Source organism: Balaenoptera physalus (assembly GCF_965194825.1).
Source record: "Balaenoptera physalus genome assembly, chromosome: 1".
Classification (NCBI taxonomy): Eukaryota; Metazoa; Chordata; class Mammalia; order Artiodactyla; family Balaenopteridae; genus Balaenoptera; species Balaenoptera physalus.
The window spans coordinates 171,474,484-171,495,060 of record NC_138882.1 but is presented as its reverse complement, the minus strand read 5'-3'; the positions used below and the strand labels follow the sequence as shown (position 1 = coordinate 171,495,060).

General features: G+C 51.5%; 2 protein-coding genes across 3 annotated transcripts in view; one reads left to right on the top strand and one right to left on the bottom strand.

The window, feature by feature from the left end:
• The window catches only part of ZCCHC17 (zinc finger CCHC-type containing 17), a 60,463-nt gene extending 56,671 nt beyond the window's left edge, over nucleotides 1–3,792 (top strand). Inside the window, exon 8 of one of the 2 annotated variants that reach the window (XM_082411899.1) lies at nucleotides 2,875–3,792. In XM_082411899.1, the coding sequence (XP_082268025.1) occupies nucleotides 2,875–3,036 (162 nt within the window). In that variant the 3' untranslated portion in view covers nucleotides 3,037–3,792. Of the gene's footprint in view, nucleotides 1–352; nucleotides 386–2,874 lie in introns of those variants that run through there. The other variant, XM_082411902.1, reaches the window with a different exon arrangement.
• A 686-nt stretch (nucleotides 3,793–4,478) lies between these two features.
• Nucleotides 4,479–12,160, bottom strand: FABP3 (fatty acid binding protein 3). The gene is made up of 5 exons (XM_082412119.1): nucleotides 12,142–12,160; nucleotides 11,830–11,919; nucleotides 8,375–8,547; nucleotides 6,336–6,437; nucleotides 4,479–4,795 (listed from the first exon to the last, which is right to left on the bottom strand). Exons 2-5 carry the CDS (start codon nucleotides 11,900–11,902, stop codon nucleotides 4,742–4,744), a joined length of 402 nt encoding a protein of 133 aa, XP_082268245.1. The 5' UTR covers nucleotides 11,903–11,919; nucleotides 12,142–12,160; the 3' UTR covers nucleotides 4,479–4,741.
• Between the last annotated feature and the right edge of the window lie 8,417 nt (nucleotides 12,161–20,577).

The window sequence follows — 20,577 nt, the reverse complement described above, 5'->3', positions numbered from 1 at the left end:
GTTAGAAAGTGTAACATTCTTGTCTTGTCTTTGGTCACTTCTTTGAGTTGCAGTTTTCACCTCTGTAAAATAGCAATAATAATTCCTGACTTCTGACCTTACCAGATTATTATTACAAGATATGAGATGCAGGAAGTTTGATAAACTAAAGTGCTATTTGTTTGTAAGGAAGTATTATTACTTTCCTTTCTCATTTATGTATCCAGGCTGGGCCAGTCTTGGGGGAATTGGTGCCAGACTCTCCATCTGCTTGTTTACTTTCCCAGGACTCTGTCCTACCTAAGGGGCAGAGACGGGTGAGGCTGCCAAGCCTATGTAGCCTGTGATTGACTTCCATTATCTTCCCATCTAGGAAACTGCAACACCATAAGCCAAACCATGGATTTGCCGACTCTCAACTTCTCCCAGCCATGGTTCCTACAGCTTGATAACTTGGGCCTGGGAAGCTTTCCCTCTCTCTACTCCACTGGAGACTCCAAGAAAGAATTTTGGTTTAATCTCCTCTCAGAACTTTGACTCATCTGCTGTAGATACTTGGCCAGATTGTCAGAACATTCTGGGAGTTCTTTGAAATAAGAGAATAATACAATACTTCTAGCTACCACTGAGTTCCTACCATGTATCAGGCACTATAGTTAGTACTTACCATGTTTAGTCCTCATAGCATCCTTTGAAGTAGGTATTTATTATTTGTAATTTACTGAAAAGAAAACTGAGGTTCAAAAAAGTCTTGGGACTTCCCTGGCGGTCCAGTGGTTAAGACTCTGTGCTTCCAATGCAGGGGGTGCCGGTTTGATCCCTGGTTGGGCAATTAAGATCCCACATGCCACCTGGCGCGGGCCAAAAAAGAAAAAAAAAAAAGTTAGGTCTTTTGTTCTAAGTCACATAGTTAGTAAGTGGCAGAGTTGGAATTTGAACTTAATTCTTTTTTTTTTTTTTTTAATTTTTTAAATTTATTTTTGGCTGTGTTGGGTCTTCGTTGCTGCATGTGGGCTTTCTCTAGTTGCGGCGAGTGGGGGCTACTCTTCATTGCGGTGCATGGGCTACTCATTGGGGTGGCTTCTCTTGTTGCTGAGCACGGGCTCTAGGCACGCAGGCTTCAGTAGTTGTGGTGCATGGGCTCAGTAGTTGTGGCTCGCGGGCTCTAGAGCACAGGCTCAATAGTTGTGGCGCACGGGCTTAGCTGCTCCGCGGCCTGTGGGATCTTCCTGGACCAGGGATCGAACCCGTGTCCCCTGCATTGGCAGGCAGATTCTTAACCACTGTGCCACCAGGGAAGTCCCTGAACTTAATTCTATCTTATTCCAAAACTGTTGTTCTGACCACCATATACCATGAGGCCTCCCATCACTATACAGGAAGAGGGGCCACGTGCAATCAAGGAAAACTCAGGAGATTTCCAGTCGTATGATCTACATGCAGATCCCAACCCTGCCTGTGTGATCTGGGGCAAGTGGTTTTCAACTTCTCCAGCCACAGATACTATCTCTTCACCACCATGTGACATAGGTGCTATTCTTATCTCTGTTTTACATTTGAGGAGACTAGGCCTTAGTGAGGTGAAATGACTTGCCCAGGGTTACAGAAGAGTAATAGTAAGTGGCAGAGCCAGAACTCAAGTCTGGGTCTAACACCTGGTTCTGTGTTTTGTCCACCATTTCTCACAGCCAGCTGCCAAGACCTAGTGTGTCAGGCAGACTTACAGCTCTCAGGATGTTGGATGGGAGCCTAGTAGGAGGGGCAGGAGCCTTGCCCTCTTCTACTCTCACTTCCGCCTCCCATAATCTCTCCTTCTTAGAAACCTTACTGAGGCAATATACACATTTGCAATTCAGTGAAAAGGTTTATTCAGTGCTTACAAACTGCTCCAAGTACCCTACGGAAGCCTGGGGATCAGGGTCTCAGCCTTTGTGTGCGTTTGTGCTGTTAATTTGGTGGCGTAGTGTGGTGGGAATAGTGTTGAGAAAGTTCTTTCTGAGCTTTCTTCTTTATCAGTATACTCTTGTAAGGTTGGTTGCGAAAGTTAGAGATGGTAAATATTCAAGGGCAGCAGGTGGGGCCTTATTAATTGATGGCGGTTATTTTCCCTGGCAGCAGGGTCTAATAGAAACCAGACTGGGAGTCAGGAGTCTTAAATGCATTACTCTCATATTCTTGGGCATGTGAAGTACTGTCTCTAGTCAGACTAGGTGATCTCTAAGGACTCCTTTCAGCTTGAATATCCTGTGCGTTTTAAAAATGAAAGTAATAGGGAATTCTCTGGCGGTCCAGTGGTTAGGACTCAACGCTTTCACTGCCACGGCCCGGGTTCAATCCCTGGTCGGGGAACTAAGATCCCGCAATCCGCGTGGCACGGCTGAAAAAAGAGAAAGAAAGAAAGTCATAAATGCTTGTTTAAAAAAAAAAATGAAAAAGGACAGCGGAAGACCTCAGCTTCCCTGTATGCAGGTCATTCCTGAGGTAACACTTGTGACTGTTCGTGTCCTTTCCATTGTTTTCTGTGTATTTTAAATATATACAGGTATGTTAAATATACATATTATAGTATGATTTAATGTACTAAATATTATAATTATATATGTAAATATATATAATACATATGATATGCATGTATGTGTGTGTGTATAAACATACACACATATATTATGTTACATACCCTGGAACCTAGAATACATACTGCGTTATGACTTGATCCTTTTTCGCTTATTTTGAGCACTTTTTCTTGTTAGTACTTAAAGATGTAATTTGTTTTTTTAATTAAAATGTTTTTTAATCTATTAAGTTATCCCCTAATGATTACAGGCCATGATTTTTTAAAGCAAATATACACATACAATGTTGAGTTTTTATTTTATTCATTTATTTTTTTTTTAGGAAAAAAAGAAAAAGAAACATAGAGACAGGAAGTCATCTGACTCTGACAGCTCAGACTCTGAGAGTGATACAGGCAAGAGGGCAAGGCACACGTCAAAAGACAGCAAGGCAGCAAAGAAGAAGAAAAAGAAGAAGAAGCACAAGAAGAAGCACAAGGAGTGAGAGTGGAAAGAGTGGAGGGGGTGGTGGAGAGAAGGAACCAGGAGCCTTGTGCCTTGAAGCGCTGGCTCCTGGAAAGACTCAGCAGTGAGAATATGGCCTTCCACCCCATTGACTTCTCTCCCATGGGAGATGGCGTCCCCTCCTGCCACAGGCAGGTTTGGGAGATATCAAAAGTATCTGCCTGGATGAGTTGTCTTCTTCATTCCAGTCCCTTTGCAAGTGACCCCTGCAGCTGACCCATTCATTCACCCAACATCCTTCATTCAGCAGGAGGTCCTATTACCCTCTTCCAGCTGCCACTGCCAGAGCCAGACTCCTATACAGGAGTCCAGGCTAGAGCCACAGGTACTGCTGTGGAGGTGAGTCTGGCTGTAGTTGGAGAACGGAGTGATCGGCCCCTCCCTGTTGGCCTGCCTTGGGCTGATTGGCGGGTGATCTCTGCTGCATCCAACACAGGGGCAGAGGGAGACTGGCAGTACTAGGGAGAACATGGTAAGAAGTGGTGCTCACTTTTTCCATTCCCCCTAACATGATTCTACTATGTTAGAAGTGACAGCCAGTGGTCACAGCCAGAAAACCATTGTTTGCAGTGACTGAGCTTTGTGTGTGATGTTCCGCCCGATCACTGAACCAGACAGCTCAAGCCAAGATCATTGCTTTACTTTGTATTTACTACAGTGTGAATCAGTTGGTTCCATTTCAGGTCTCTGCTTAAATTCCTGGCCCTAAATGGAAGTGTGCTTGGTTTTAAACTTACTGAGAGTCCTTATTGGTATAATCCCTCTTCCTGTAACTTACAGACTTAAAAGTCACTGAGGCTGCCTTAGGTGACAGAAAAACATTTAACATGTTACCTTAGACCTTGGAGAGCAGCCCAGCTAAGGTACAGTGCCAGAGGCACTAGCAAGTCACAGCCTTCTTAGATCACTTATAAGCCCTCACTTCTGTAATGATTAGATGACCTCTCCCCCAGGGCTGATTAGAGAACCAGTAAGAATTTGAACCATGAGTAATGGCCTAGCACATAGGCAGACGCTCAGCCGTCATCTTCGCCAGTGGGCATTTTCTCCCACTGCCACTGGCACAAGCCTGGATCCTGTGTCCTAAGCCTGTGTTCTGGAAAGAGAGAGACCACAGCATTCCACAGAGAAGAGCAACTGTCCAGACCCAAAGGCATTCAGTGCAGGATGGACCTGAGGTGACAGTTCAGAAGCCCTGCCACTGAGTGATTATTCCAGGTTGGACTAGCTCATTTGGCCATAGGGAGGGGGCAGTGTAAAGGGAAGTTGTAGGTACAGCTGTTTTATTTTTTGTACGTGTAAGGTGATCAGCTATCACTGTCCCTGAGACTGTCCATTTCAGTCTCTCATCCAGTGGTTCTTCCTGAGTGGCAGTCATTTCTGCCTACTCTCTGACACACACAGAAACTGAGACTCCCAGAATCATGTCACCAAAAGCAAAAAGGCAACTGGGTGGCCTAGGTGCTGCTTTATTGACCTCAGAGCACCCTTTGGGTGCAGTTAAAAAAACAAACATACACAGTGAGAACAGAACTGGATCCAGGCTGGTGCCACCTGACCCCAGGAGAATTTCCCCAATCAAGGTGGATTTATACAAAATGCCAGAGGAAAAAAATGAGTCAATCTGGTGCTGAGTCCAGGAGTAGCCAACTGGCAGAGGAGCAGTTGTTGAGGGAGTGGGCAGGTCATGCCCCTTTCTCATAAGTGCGAGTGCAAACTGCACTGCAGTGGGTGAGTGTCTGGAAGAAAAGACAGAGTCAGGTTAGGGCAGGGGTGTGGACACAGAAGGTATTGGGAATACTCTCCACTCTGATGGGGAGAGCCCTCTACCTTCATGCTAAAAATTTTCATTTACTGCCTACCTACTATGTGCCAGGTACTTTACATGTATTTTTTCCTAATGCTTACACCAAGTCTTCTTTTTTTTTTTTTGGCCATGTCACACGGTTTGCGGGATCTTAGTTCCCCAACCAGGGATTGAACCCGGGCCACAGCAGTGAAAGTACCAAGTCCTAACCACTGCACCACCAGGGAGTTCCCCCAAGTCTTTAAGTTAGGCATTGTAATTCCTCCTGTAGAGATTTGGGGAAATGAGCTTTCAGGGAGGAAGTAACTTGGTCAAGATCCCAGAGTGTTTCTCTTTCCCTTGTACCACTCCTCTCCCTTCATCTTTAGTGCCTAAGATGGTGCCTGGCACATAGTAGACAAACAGGTGAATAAAAATGTCCAGAGGCTCTTGGGAAAGGACTTTACTAGGCCACCAACTCTCCCTTCTTTCCCTAACTTAGGGTAGTGCCAGGACCAGAGGCCTGAACCCCCAACATCCTGCCTGGTATCACAGAGCCAGGCCCATGGTTTCACCATAGCTCAATTGCCCAGGGAGTATTTGGTACTGTATATCACATTCCCACCAGAGCTAGGTAACTCATTAGTAACTCTGCAGGGCCCCCTGCCCCGTGTAAGTGCAAGAATGCAGTGAGCAGGTTACACTGACCCAAGAAGGTCTGCAGTGAAGATGCTGAGGCGAAAACCTGAGGCCCTACAGAGTAAGGAGGCAGAGATCACGGGTGGCTGCTGTCTCCACCCCTGGGGGTGTTCAGTCAAGGCTACATTCTTCAAGTGAAGTCCCCAAGTTTGTCCCTAAACAGACAGATCTGCCAGCTTGTTTGTCATTTCCAACCCAGGCCTTAGGTACTTGTAGTAGGCCAGGCATGGAAAGCTCTGAGAGGAGGTGAGCCTGGAATGAAGTAGAAATGACTGTGCTGTCAGTTGGGGCCCCACCCATCACCAGCCTGTCCCTGCCCAAAGGCTTGGGAGATGGGAGCCTCTCCTATGGGCCTGGAATCAGATTTGGCCATGCTTTCTACCTCTCCCTGGGGCAAGGCAATGTGGCAATGCAGAGGATGAAACTAAGGCCATGGAGTGTGCCTACTGTAGTGGTCCCACACCAGTGATGCTTTGTGCTCTACATCCACTGTCTCCTTCAGACCTCCCAGCAGCCCTGCAAGGTTGGTGTTATTAACACCCACTTTACAGTTGGACTTGGAGAAGGTGACTTGTCCAAAGTCATGCACCCTATAAGCTGCGATTTAAACCGAGGCTTGTGCAAGTCCAAAGCCACTACATAGAAAATTCCTACATAATACCACCCAGGCCTGCCTCCACCCTCCATGTTCCAGCTTCCATTGGTCCCACTGATGACCTTGGCTTTTCACAATAGGCTTGGCTGAAGGGGCAGTAGAAACCAATTGGGTGAGGCTCCAGAGTTATCCATCTTACCAGGATGAGTTTCCCAGCAACTACTTCCCGCACAAGTGTTGTCTCTTGTCCGTTCCACTTCTGCGTGTGGACGAGTTTGCCTCCATCCAGCGTCACAACGGACTGTGGAAAGAGGGTAGAGGCCTGAGCTGAGATCTGAGCTAGGATTGAGGGGCAGGAAGGGGTCTGGTCACTGGGGCCACAAAGGACCCAGCCTCTAACCCAAACTACTGACGGTGCTAGGATCAGAGATCAGGCAGCCCACCTCCAACCTAGCCCCATAGGATGTCTAGTTCACCACTGCTGCTTGGCCGGGGGAGGGGCCTTCAGCTGTTGGGCGAGTAGGGAGAGGCAGACAGTACAGTGGAGAGGAACAGCCTGGCTCTGAGAAGTGCCACCAGCCTTCAGGATGGGCACTTATCCCATACTCCAGGTGATGCCCACAGCCCAGTCCCACTAAGATACAGAGGGGGGTACCAGCCTAATCCCTGGGAAAGACTGGTAAGGAGGAGTAATCCTGAGACTCTCCGGCCAAGTGGTGATCACACATAATGTCTAAAAGACCCTTGGGGACGGGAGGTATTGGAAAATTGGACCCTGCCCCATATTCCTACTCCTCTTGGTCCATATCAAGTGACCCCCTTTGGCTGACAAGTGGGCAGCAACTGCCAGGTCCTGGGACTGCGGGCCCTTGGAGTGTTCCACAGCCCTGGTCAAATGTCCACTTAATCTTCTGGGTGCTGCCAGCCTGCATCAGCTGGCTCTCATTTGGCAACTCTCCCAGGTCTCTCTTTAGAAATTTGGGGGCTCTAAGCCAGGCTAGGGTACCCTGACTGACCAGGGTTCAGCAGAAGAGTCTGCAAAGGCTGTGTGTATGTGCTTGGGGCCAGTGGGTCCGTGGGTGTGCACCCTTACCACCACCTTCCTCCTCATTCTCATTCCCCTAGCTTTTTGTCCATTCAGAGCAGGTTATGTTTAGCCTAGGCATCCCAGAGAACTACTGTTGTGTTTAACTGGGATTCTTGTCCTTCAAGAAGGTAGGCTAGTTCAAGGAGGTAAAGGCACGTGGTAGGGCAGGCACCTCTCTCCAAGGTAGGCTGCCATCTTTGGGTACCATCCCATCTCTGCTGCCAGCTTCCTGTATGATCCTGGGCTGGGCTCCAGCTTCCTCCACAGGGAGGAGATTAGACCCTCTCCTATCCTTGGGAGCAGCTGTGAGGAAGAAGAAACAGCTGAGGAGCTGAATGGAAAGGTCTGATGGAAAGGTACTGCTATAGGTACACCCTGTTGAAGGCAAAACCCCTTAGTTCTCTCTCTTCCATGCCTGGCTCAGTGGCTGGGAGGCCTGAGGCAAGCTGCCAAGACAGCCACCACCGGGTGACAAGTCCTGAGACTGGGGGCAGATGTACTCGCCCTCCCCAGAAGGAGAGGAGCTAAGGCTTGGTGAGAAGACACTACAAACACACCAAAGACAACGCTCCATCCAGAATATAGCTTTTCCTGCCTGTAGGCTGGCAGCATTGGAAATGGTTTCTCAGGGTCACTGGCCAAGCCCTGGAGGTGGAGGCTGGAGAAGAGGAAGCATCTGAGTAGGCCTCAACCTCTCGTCCCCAGCTGTCTCCTTGGCTCCTGAAGGCCAGGATGACCCTTCAGTGGAGGACCTTGACTTCTGGGCATTGTTCCTAAAGCACCTGAGGTCACAGCCATGTCCACATAACTCCCCCCATCTATGGAAGGGGAAAGAAAGCCAGAGCTGTTGCATGCCATGCACAAGGTCACCCAGCTGGAGCTGGCATAGACAGTGAGGTCAGACTATCCTGGCTCTGTGCTGCCCACTCCCAGAGGCAACAGGTAGATACTTCCCAAGATGGGAGGTAGGAGAACAAGATAGGACTAACATGCATTTAGCACTTGGGACATCCCAGCACTGCACAGGCGTTATGGACCTCTTTTGCCACTTCAATCCCCCATGATAGCCTACCCCTCAAGGTGCAATAATAGGGCGCCACCCTATTCCCCTTCAGGGCCTTCCATTCCCCATGGACCCTTCCTCGACTCACCTTGACCTTCCTGTCATCTGCTGTTGTCTCATCGAACTCCACTCCTAGCTTGAAGCTGATCTCCGTGTTCTTAAAGGTGCTTTGTGTTTTTATGGTGATTGTGTCCCCGTTCACTTCGATGATTGTGGTAGGCTTGGTCATGTTGGCCACCTGCCTGTTAGCAAAACCCACACCTGAGGGCAGAGGGAAGGGTATGAGTATGAGCTGGAGCGAGAGGCAGGGTACAAGGAGCTCAATGACCAACTCTTAGGCCTGGATGTGGGGAAGGGGGAAAAGAAGGGAGAGAACTTTCAAAGACTTTGCATGGCTGTTTGTTAATTGTCTTCCTGTTAGCTCTGTGTGGTGAAGAGACATTACTGATCCCATTAGACAGATGAGAAACTTAATGGACAGGCATGTCTCACAGCAAGTCAGTGGCAGAGCTGAGATTAGAATAAGCTACTATTAAGTGCTTTCTGTATGGTAAAAACTACACGTGTCATCTCATTCAGTCCTTCCAGTCTCCCCGAAGGATTGATGCTATTATCTCTATTTCACAGATGCAAAAACTGAGAATGAGTTGAAGCCCAGGGTCAAAAATCTGGAATTCAAATCCAGAATGTTCAACTGCACAGCTCACTGTACTGCTCATCTATAAAGGCTGGAGCGCAAGGCTCCCTTCCAGGGCACCTGAGCAGCTTTCAAGGCACAGGCTGAGGGAGAAAGAAGTAAATGTGGACTTTGCCTTCCAGAGCCTATGGACAAGAATTTTCCACCTTTGAAAGTTTTTACCCTGAGATGCACTGGTGCTCTTGTCCCCCACGTATGGTAACAAAGACATTTTCAAAGCCTTTTAACCATGATCTAGGAGGTAGGCAAAAGGGAGTGTTTGTCTATGTGTGCAGATTGAGGAGAGGCCTAAAGTGGTAGGCAGTCAGGACTCCAATCCAGGTCTCCTGGTCTAAGGCTCTGTGGGAACTCCCCTCCTGACCCAAGCATGGCTTCCCTGAGTGCTGCAAGAGAGTGTGGAAGAAAGAGCCCTGCAGGTTGTGGCTTTCCTGAGATCTGTCCTTTTGCCTCCAACCTCCCCCTCTGCTCCCAGCAGCCTCTGCTGAGCTGTCCTCCAAGGGCAGAGGCTGCGGTGAGGTGGTGGGTGGAAAGTCTCCAGATGTGCCTGGCTATATGGGTTGTTTTACTTAATTTTTATTACAGCCCTGAATGGTGGGTTTTATTATCCCCAATTTACAAATAAGGCTTGGAGAGTGAAGTGACTTTTGCCCAAAGTCAAAGGGTAAGTGGTTGACCTAGATTTGAATTTAGGCTCTAAAACTGTTCACTCTTCCTCCTGGGCCATCCTGCCTCCCAGCATGTACTTCATCTGTGCCCTACGGCCACCAAGTGTGCCTGAGATCACTGGTACTAACTAGGCTGGGTCTGTTTGTCCTCTGAGAACTCTTGGTTTAAAACAAGAGGGGCACAGGCAGCTGTGCTGCTGCTGGCCCACCCTGCCTGGCTACTGAGGGACTTGGTCTTGCCCCCTGTTATCAGAGTGAGTCAGGTCAATCCCACTTCCCAGCACAGAGCAGGGCCTTGTCACTGCACCAGGAGCTCTGTTTACTTAGGACCTACCCAGAGGTGTGGAGCGTTTGAGGAAGGAAGGCATTGTGGAGTGGGTGAGAGACTCAGCTAAGAGAAAGTTACAGAATTAGGAGTCTCACGAAGAGATGGGTTCTACTTAGAAACGAAGCTGAAGCTATTTACTGAGAGCTAAGGAAGGTCTTTCCCCCCCCATGGGTATCTCATTTTTTCCATGTGTACAACAAGCAGGCTAGTTGGATTCTCAGCCCCCTAACCCAGGTTGGGGCAAAATAAGGGAGCAAGGGTGGTAAGGATGGCACGACTCACTTCAGGGACCCAGGTCTTCAGTTCTAATGTCTGCTGGGAGACACTTGGGAGAGGAACTAGCTCTGGGCATTCCACCTTCCCCAACAGCTGCCCAGGGTCCCCTACTTCTCCAAGAATTACTACCTTCCTGGAATCATTGGGCATAATGCTCAGCATAGAGTAGAGGCAGTTGAGCACTTTGGCCTTAAAAGCCAACACTTGTGGTCCTTATTTCAGGGGTCAGGAACAGGTGGGAGGTGCCTGGAGTGGACCCCCCCACCCCTTCTTTGGGTAATCCAGCCCCCCTTCCCTGGGAGGAAGGCATGGAACCTAGCTCAATCATGAACAACATTCCAGTTTTCCCTATCCTAGCCTGGGAGACTAGGATAATCTCATAGCTGGGGATTCCAGAGCAAGGATATCACCCTCTTTGTCTAGCCCATATTAGAAGGGGAAGGGCTGAGGTCAATGCTTAGTTAAGCAGTTCTTACCACTCCCACCCCCGGGGTCCATAATGGGAACTGCTCTGGGTTGCCGATCTAGAAATCTAGGTTTTCATATCAGCTCTGCTGTGGAATTGATTTGACAAGTTTCTACTCTGTCTGGGTCTTGGCTTCTTCATCTGTTGAACCAAGGCACAGGGACCTCCAAAGTCCTCCTCTGCAGGATTCTTTGAATCTTCATTCTCCCCCATCCCAGCACCACAGCCTCCTAGACCAAAGACCCTCCCTGCCTTTACCAGGTCTTGGCTTTGCTCCAGGCCCCTTTGCTGTACCCCTCCACCAGACACCTCCCCAATGAGCAGTTATCCTTGGGTTGCAGCTGGTGATGGGGCCTCTTGCCCTACCCTACCACTAGGCTGGTTGGTGAGAAAGAGGGCACCCTCCAGCGACAATCCTTTACCCTAACTAACCCAACGTAAAGGGGCAGGGGTTGTTGCTAACTGTGCAGGCCCCTGTCTCAGCTCCTCATATCCTGTTCAGGGCTGTTCCCCCTTCCATCTTCTTTCTCCTGGGGATTCCCTACTTTAGGCCATAGGACACTTCCCATCAATCTGCTCCCTTTCACTGTTCAGTCTCCAGTTCCTAAACCACCCATGCTCCTCTTCTTTTCCTCCCTCCCCTCCCGTTTTATCCAAACCCGCCCCCTACCTCCAGATCAGAAGCCTTTCTTCCCCGAAAGCGCCTCCCTGCCCCCACATCGACCGACACAGCTGCCTCCTTGAGCCTCCTTGCCTGGGAATCCCTCTTGCCAAGTTCAGAACATGAAAGCCCCCTCCCCGGAATTCCCTGGCGGTCCAGTGGTTAGGACTCTGCGCTTCCACTGCAGGCGGCAGGGGTTCCATCCCTGGTCGGGGAACCAAGATCCCGCATGCCCCGTGCCGTGTGGCGGGCGCGGAACTGGGAGAGACCCCTCCCAACAGGCCTCGCATGCCGTAGCGCAGGCTGCCACCTTCTCCGCATCCCCGGGTTCCCCAACTTTTACCAGGAGGGATGCAGCAGGCGTGCAGGGTAGTAGCCACAGCTGGAGCGCTGCTCCGACCCGGCACGCGGCCAGCCCATCCCCAGCCCAGCATCCCGAGCGGCCCTCACCGATTGACCTCATGTAGTCATCGAAATTCTTGCTGTCCGCTAACTTCCAGGTGCCCACGAAGGCGTCCACCATGGTGAGGCTGGGCTAGGCTGAGAAAGAGACGACAGAGCACGCGTGCAACGGGACCTGCGACTCCCAGCCCGCGCTGCCGCTTTAAAAGGCCCTTGCATCACGTGACGGAGCGTGGCCCACACCCCGCTCCCGAAATAGGAAGCCCCAGGCTGGCGCTAGCTAGCCTGGGGCTGACCGCCCATCCCCCAACCCGCCGGGGGGAGGGGGAAGGGGCACCCGGTGGCTCCCGGCTCGACTACGTCAGCGCGGGTCCTGGGGGTCCGAGTCCCTGCCCCGGGCTGGTAGGACCTACTCCCTTACCTGGCCTCAAGGCGCTCTTCGGAATCTAAAAAGAAACGAGTTGAGGGCACGGTGCCCGTGAGCTGGGGCGCACGCCAGGGACATCTTCCCTCCCCTGGTCCCTCCCCGAGGTTGAGGTCAGAACAGAGATGAGAGTCTAGAGGAGAAAGGAAACTTTTGGGCTGATGCCCACGCCGGGAAAGCTCTGGCCGACCCTTCGCGGCGCAAGCATCTCGGTCTTCATTTTACAGGTGAGGGGTCCAGGGCTCAGAGGGGGACTGACAAGGTCGCAGGAAATAAGGAGTGAGTTGGAGTCCATATGGCGAGCCTGGTCTAGCCGGCCCCAGACCCTGCGCTCTGCCGCCACTCCCCACTGCCCGGTGGAGGGGAGAGTCACCGGGGGCAGCGAGTGCCCTCCGCCTGCTCCGGGCAAAAGCGTGACCCTTCCCGTAGCCACGCGCCTGCTCCTTACGTGCTCGCCCCTGCCTGCGGAATGTCTCCTGCGCGAGCCTTTCCGCCCTGCGGTCCAACTACCCCTCCACCGTGCCAGTGCACCAGGCTTTTCTGACCTCTACGCACAGCTCCGAGCTTTTGCTCCGGTCGGCCGTTCCCTCCTCACCCGCCTTCAGAAATTCTGTCCTTCCAGCCAGCTCTTCCAGGCTCAAGGACAGCTCCCCGTGCTGCCTGCCTGCTGCGGCCCCCACCTGCCGCCCTTCTCTGACCTCTGCACACTGGCAGGCAGCCGGCACTTTCAGAGACCGGCAGTCACCTACCTTGTTTGACACTACAGTTTCCAAAGCACTTTTAATAACAATTAAGATCCACCTTGTATTGCTGTTTATTGCATGCTGAGGGCTTTCAGTGCATTGTCTTATTGAACTTTTAAAACAAAGTCCCTGAAGTAGGTGTTATTATTATCCTTTTCACAGATGAGCATACTTGAAGCTTAGAGGAACCCATTCATTTCTTAATCCAGCAGTTATTGAAGCACCTACTTTGTGCCAGGCCCTGGGCTAGGCTCTGGAGAGACAACCACGAACAAGACACACGCTCCCGAAGGAAGACACAAAACATAAGCGAGTGGCGCCCAGCTGAACTCGGGCCCGCAGAGGTCCTCACAGAGGGGCCCAGGAGGGGCCCACCAGCTCTGCCACATATGTATCAATACAGAGTGGTGGGCTGCCTCCCTGTACCTCTGTTTCTCCATGTGGAAGTAGAGAACATCTGCTCCCTTCCCCTAACTTTCTGGGAAGGAGGCCAGGGAGGAAGAGCCCTCTCTCCCCCAAGGTCTTGGTTCTTTTGGACAGGTCCACTTGCCAGAAGACCAAGGTGGATTATTTCTGCCAAAGCTGCAGGACAGGCCTCAGGGCTGGGCACGGAGCCCTAGTGACCTCACTGCCGGAGCAGGTACAGGGGGAGGAGGAGGATGGGATAGTTTCTAACTCAAGGGCACAACCTTTAGACACAGGGCCTCCTCCTCTCTCAAACACTGAGTGGCTGGAGAGCCAGGGACCAGAGCTCTCTCCCTACATGGTCTTTATAAAGCAGTGCTGGAGAGCTGGGGCTGGGCTAACAGCTGCTGGCAGATAGATGTGGGTTCCAGTTCTGATTCCAGTGGGTTCGAGCCGTGGCTGTGGGCAGTTCACTTAAGCCACTCTGAGTCTCAGTTTCATCTCGAAAATGGAGGAAATGACAGCATTTACCGTATAGAGGTGTTGGGAGATCAAATGAGATAATGCATTTAAAATGCTGTACAGTGGTTAAGAATCCGCCTGCCAATGCAGGAGACACAATGTTCGAGCCATGGTCCAGGAAGATCCCACATGCGGCGGGGCAACTAAGCCCGTGCGCCACACTGCTGAGCCTGCGCTCTAGAGCCTGCAAGCCACAACTACTGAGTCCGCATGCTACAACTACTGAAGCCCCTGCACCTAGAGCCCATGCTCCGCAACAAGAGAAGCCATTGCAATGAGAAGCCCGTGCACCGTGACAAAGAGAGTAGCCCCTGCTCACCGCAACTAGAGAAAGCCCGCGCACAGCAATGAAGACCCAATGCAGCCCAAAATAAATGCAATAAATAAATAAAAAAAAATTTTTTTTTAAATGCTGAGCAAGGTAGATTGAATAAATGTTTGCTTGCTGCTGCTGCTGTTATTATCTCCATGGATAGTGCAGGACCCCTAAGACCTGGTATTAGCTCTGCCCCTCACCTGCTGTGCCACCCAAGGCAGATTGCTTTGCTTCTCTAATCAGCTTTCTTATTTCTAAGACAGGATTAGAAACTGCTGTGGCTGTGAGGAAGGGGCTATAGAGATCTTCAGGGTGGGCTGAGGGGGACACTGCCAGAAAGTCCTTTTGCTTCCTCTCTTGGGCCCTGCCTAAGTTGAGCAGCATGGTGCTTTGAGGAACTCTAGACAAACCCCAGACCCACTATTCTCGCTGCCCTAACCCCATCTCCCCACCACGCTCAGACCTGGCTCACCAAAGTTGACACCTAGCAGCACCCTATCTCCTTTCCACGTGACTTTTATCCTTATCCCTTCTAGGTATTTGCAACCTTTCCCTCATCCCTCTGATTACCTGCACCCTCCCTGCCCTTTTATGCTCACTACATTTGGGGAAAGAGGGGCAAGGGGAAGGAATATGAGCCCTGTCCCTTTTCCTGCCCCCCTTTTTTGCCCTTGGTAGATCCAGATGTGGATTTAACATCTAGCAAGCAGCAAGACCAGTCCCTGCCAAGAGCAGTATCGCCCCAGCCCTCACCCTATAGTGATGTCACTGTACTATGTTTCCACGGCAACCACAGGCTGGAAAGATAGAGAAGAGGAGAGATGAGTAACCAGGAGAGAGCCAATGAGATGGGCTGGCAGCACCGGATGATCTGTGGGGCCATGGGGAGGCAGGGAGAGGGAGGCCTACTCAGCATCTTCAGCTGTTCCCTGGACCTCCCTGCCATCTGGACGCCTCCACTAGGAGATGTGCTGCTGGAGCAGGGAAGGTATGAGAGGTAGAGGCCAAAGAAACTGAGCTTGGAGGTCCGCTGACCCAGGGACTTGGAAACCTCCCTTTACCCCTTCAGGGCCTAAACCTCTGGATGCTGACCACCCGCACCCCACTCCCAATACCTGCAACTGGGAGTTTTTCTCTTTGGTTAGTTATGGTGGTGGGGCTCTCTGTCTCTGCCTGCCATGGAATCAAGTCTTAGACAGCCCTTCTCTCCACACCCTCCCCCCTCCCTTGGTGCATGTTCTATTCAGAAGCAGTATCTTCGGAAAGAGGCCTGGTTCTAAATCCCAAGCCAGACTTCCCTGGTGGCCAGTAGTTAAGAATCCACCTTCCAATGCAGGGGACGCAGGTTCCATCCCTGGCTGGGGAACTAGGATCCCACATGCGGTGGGGCAACTAAGCCCACGCCCAGCAACTAGAGAGCCCGCACGCTCTGGAGCTCACGCGCCACAACTAGAGAGAAGCCTGCGCGCCACAGTGAAGAGCCCGCGTGCCTCAACGAAGATCCTGCATGCCGTAACTGAGACCTGACACAGCCAAAAATCAATCAATCAATCAATCAATCAATCAATCCCAAGCCTGCCACTTACTAGCTAGAGACCCAGAGCAAGTGCCTTCCCCCTTCTGAGTCTCCTTTCCTCCCAAATGGAGGTAGGCCATCTAGTTCTCCGAATTGTCATGAGGATTGAAAGAGATAACATATGGAAAGCCTAACACACACTAACACTCAATGAATGGTGACCCCTTTCTCCCTTCTGGGTCCCCTCCCCAGGGCAGTTGACCCAGCAGTGCCCAAGAATGAGCCAAGGCCCTTTGAGACCCTGAACCAATAGAAGAGGATCCAAATATATCTCCTCCTCACTGACGTCACTGAGTGCCTTCAGATGCTGCAGAGAAGTTTCCTCCCCTCTCCCTTTCTCTTCAAATAAATTGAGCATTCCTATGCCCAGCACTGTGCTGGGCTCAGTGGGGACCCACTGAGAGAACAGGAGAGACGCAGCCCTGCGCCCCCTGAGTTCACGGTGTGCGGGGATTGCAGCCACAGTGGGTGGAATGGAGTGTTCTTTCTGTCACTAGGAAATCACTTCCTCGTTCCCCCAGAGTTCTAGTTACTGTGGGTCTGAGAGAACAAATGATGGCAAAAGATAGAGGCTTACTCAACACCCATTTGCTTCTGCGAAACGGCTGCCTGTGGCAGAGTGCTCCCTGGAAGGAGAACGGTGGCTCTCCTTGCGGGGAGGCGTGTGGGGTGGGGTGGGTGAGGGCAGCTCCTAGTGAAGGGCAGTCACCCCTCCTTCCCAGAAACCGGCCGTGCGCCCTGTTGCTGATGGAATCAAGCCCAAACTCTTTAGCCTTGTCTCATCTGTTTTGTTAGACTAATTTATTACTGAAAGCCTGCTCCAGGAAGAGTGCCTGGCAGATAGTAGGCATGAATGAATGACTACTGAATACTGAAGGAGTGAATGAGCATATTGAATGTACGAATGAATGAGTGAGTGAGTGAGTGAATCTCTCTACCTCCCCAGCTTTAGGGGCTCTGGAGTGAGACTCACTTGGGTTCCAGTCCTGCCCCGTTACTTACCTCCTAGCTGTGTGACCTCAGGCAAATCATGATCTCTCTGGGGCTCCATTTCTCCATCTGCAAAAAACACCACACAGTCCCCACCCAGCCGACCTCCCAAGGACTCTGGGAAGATAAAGAAGCAGGGTAAATTTGGGAATGCAGCACAAAGGTTAATTGTCTCTCTTCTCAGCCTACTTCCCTGGCTGCCCCTGGCCCTCAGCGCAAGACCCACACCCCTTTCGTCACAGCCTCACGGCCCCTGTGCTCTGGCTCCCACCTGCCTCTCCAAGCTCTCTACGCTGCAGCCACTCTGCCCTTTTTGTGCCTTGATGGGGTGCCGTGTTTCCCGCTTGCTGTCTGCCTAGAATATTCTTCCTTCCCCGGCCCTACTCTTTTAATTAACTCCTGTTCACTTTTCAGCTTTCAAGCTTAACTCTCCCTTCCAACAGGAAACCCTGACTCTCCCTGTCATAGCACTTATCCTGCTTTCAGGGGGTCCATTAGTTTCAGAGTCTGTCTTCCTATTACACCAGAAACCCTGTGAGGGCTCCCCGCTGTGCCCACAGGGCCTGGTGCAGGGCTGGGCATGGATTTGTAGAGGGGACAAATAGTCTCTTTCGAGCAAAGAAAGCCACTTGTCCTCATCAGTGTTCTCTCTGTTTGAAAAGTACCCTCCCCCACCCCTGGCCTTGTCTACTGCTCTCAACTTTCTTCCTGCCAAAGTGTCCCATCTCCTGTTCTCTTTCTCATTCCATCCCTGAGGGCCATTTCCGGTGTAGAGTGGGGATCCAAGTACTCTCAGGGGAGAATTGCCCTTCTGGGCACGTAGGTGTAGCCTGAGTCTCTTTGGGGACAGGGCAGTTCCCAGGAAATAATCAGACCAGATCCCAGACTTGGGGCTGCCCCTGGCTCCTTCACCAAACTACTCCTATATCAAATGAAAAATTTGCCTCTGAAAAATTACAGATGATATTGGATTAAGTAAGGTATAATTAGAAAGGTAAACCTGTGCTTACGAAACAGCACCTCATACCACCCTGAGTTCTGGGTCATGTTCATGTGCCATGTGACCTGGCACCAAACAGATGGTTCAATGATCACTCCCTCGAGTACACTTCATTCAGGACTAGCTTGCCCAAGATTCTGGAAAGTTTCAGGTAGCTCCAGGAGGCCCGATGAACCTTGTTGGTGTGGACACGTGACCGCTTGTGTATCCTTAGGTGAGGAGAGCTGGCAAACCATGGCAGGGGGCCTGGCAGGGAGCTGGTGTTGGCCTGAAGAGTCTGGGGCCAGGCGTGTTCCAGGAAGCAGACACAGAGCCAAGGCTGTCAGCCTGGCTTGGGCTTTTTTAGGGGCCTGGGATCTTGGGGTTGGCTGGGTGTCAGTGGAGGGTAGCATCCCCAGGCTCTGTAGTAAACAGAGACACTGGATAGGAAAAGGAAAGAGTCATTTGCAGGAAGGACTGGGTTGGCTGGGGGACAACCAGGACTGGAGTCCATGGTGAGAGATTTCCCCTTCTAGGCTTCAGTGGTGGCAAGACCAAGAGTTAGAAGGCTGGGATCAGACAGAATCAGCAGGGATGTCGGATGAGCAAGGTTGTCTTCCCGGCAATGGGGTCGTCCAGTGCAGGGGTAAGACGAGCCCAGGGTGGCATCAGGAGCCAAGGGCTGGCTCTCCATGTCACCCTCTCCATTTGATGAACCAGTGTATGAGCTGTCGGGGGCAGGGGGCTTGATATGGAAAGACCGCTGGCAGGCAGTTGAGAGATACGATACCAGCTGTGTGAACTTGGCCAGTCAATCTCTGTTCCGGGGTTGTTGGAAGGGACAAACAAGATTGTGGGTGTTGAGAAGCTTTGTATGCCATAAAGTGTGGTGCAGAAAATGATTGCTAAGGTCGATGCAGCCCTTACCAAGTGCCAAGTGCTGGACTTAAGAGCTTTCTGTCTTTCAACTCTTATAATCCTAACAATAACCCAGTGATGTAGGTACTACTGTCCCCATCACCCGTTTACACGTGAGAGTGAAGACTCGGACCCAGGCAGACCGGCTCTAGAGTTTGTATGGCTTAACCACTATTCTACGTTGCCTTTCCCCGTGACCATCTTCGCCCTGTCTTGCTCTGTGACCTTGGGCCAGTCTCTTCCCTTCAATGTCCCCAACTCCATGTTGGGGGTTGGGCCAGATGAGCTCTTTAATCCTTCAAGCTTTGGCAGTCGGTGGTTCTGGACGGGAACTTCCAAGAGCGAGGAGAGGACAAATTTTTCCAGCATCTCTGCCCCAACCCTGCCCCTCCTTAGTGGGTAGATTGGCAGGCTCCCCTTTGCCCTACAATTATGGGGCCAAGGGAGCAGGTGATGCTTAGCCCCAGCCTGAAATACCCACTGGTCACTGGGGGTCACTGAAATTTGCGTGCCAGGACGCCTGACAACAGGCGGGCAGGGCCCAGAGGGCAGCAGGGCCACAGCCTGCTGGAGCCACACCTCTTCGTTCCTACCCACCCACCCTGGGCTCCCATCTCCTCACTCAGGGTCAGTTTTTCTGGGCACCAGGCCTGCTCTGGGGCCTGGGATAGGGCTATTTCTAGATGTCCGCCTTGTCTCCTTTGCCTGGGCCTTCGGCCAGCTCAGGTCACCCACATAGACCCCACACACACACGTGCGCGCGCACACACACACACACAGTGTCCTTTTCTCTCTCTCTCTCACCGCCACTGACTTGGTGCCTGGCCCTGTGCAGGGTACTGACAACCAACAGATATCTCACACTTGACTCTCACTCTTTTGAGAGATGGGAGAAGTGGTTGCATCTACAGAGGATGACAATACAGAACAGCTATCACTATCCCAGGGGGCTGTACACAGACCGTGGGAGACCCCAGAGGAGGGAGCTGCTCATTCTGCCGGGAGGGTCAGGGAAGGCTTCACATAGAAGATACCCTTTGGGCAGAGTCTTGAAGAATACATCAGAGTCTGCTGTGTGTGGGGAGAGGAATTGGGAAGGCAGAGGAAGAGGGGATAGTTAAGCAAGGATGAGATTTTCCTGCTGATTGATCTGGGAGGACGGCAGAGGATAGAAGTGACAAGTGATGAGACTGGGAGAATAGTTTAGGGCCAGACATGAAAAGGCCTTGTCCATCATGGAGGAGGTGGCCTTTCTTCTGAAGGAATGGGGAGCCATGGAAGGTTTGGGGCAGGGCAGCACCATGATGTGACTTGTATTAAGGGAAGAGTTTTCTGGCTCTCGTGGAGGCTGGACCGGAGACTGGTTAGGAGGCTGTGGCAGCTGTCCCAGTCTGCTCACCCACGCCTGCAGCCAGCAGGAAGGGGAAAAGGGGAGGGGACACACCTCTCCTAATGAAAGGCATGACCTGGCAGGTGCACACGTCTCCTCTCTCGGCCAGAAATTAGCCACACATCCACATGCAAGCGAGTCTGGGAAACATGGTCATTATTCTGGACTGCCTGTTGGTCTAGAAAAAGGAGAGAATGGATATCAGGGGATCAGAGGTCTCTGACACAGTGGTTAAAAGTCTCTCTCTGAAATCAGACTTCCTGAGTTTAAGTCCTGCCTTACCACTTACCAGCCATGTGGGCAGGTTACTTGCCCTCTCTGTGCCTCATTCACCTCACCTGAGGGTACAGTGAGCTAACACACCACGTCTTAGAGTGGAGCCTGGTACATAGCGAGGCCCAGAGCTGTCTTTGGCTTCTGAGAGAAGGGGTTGTTTTGGGGACACGTGCTGCCTGAGTCCCCTGCCAGAGCTGAGGCACCCATGGGGGCTGATGTATGGCTAGGGCACCCAGGATTATTTAGCCCCTTCCCTT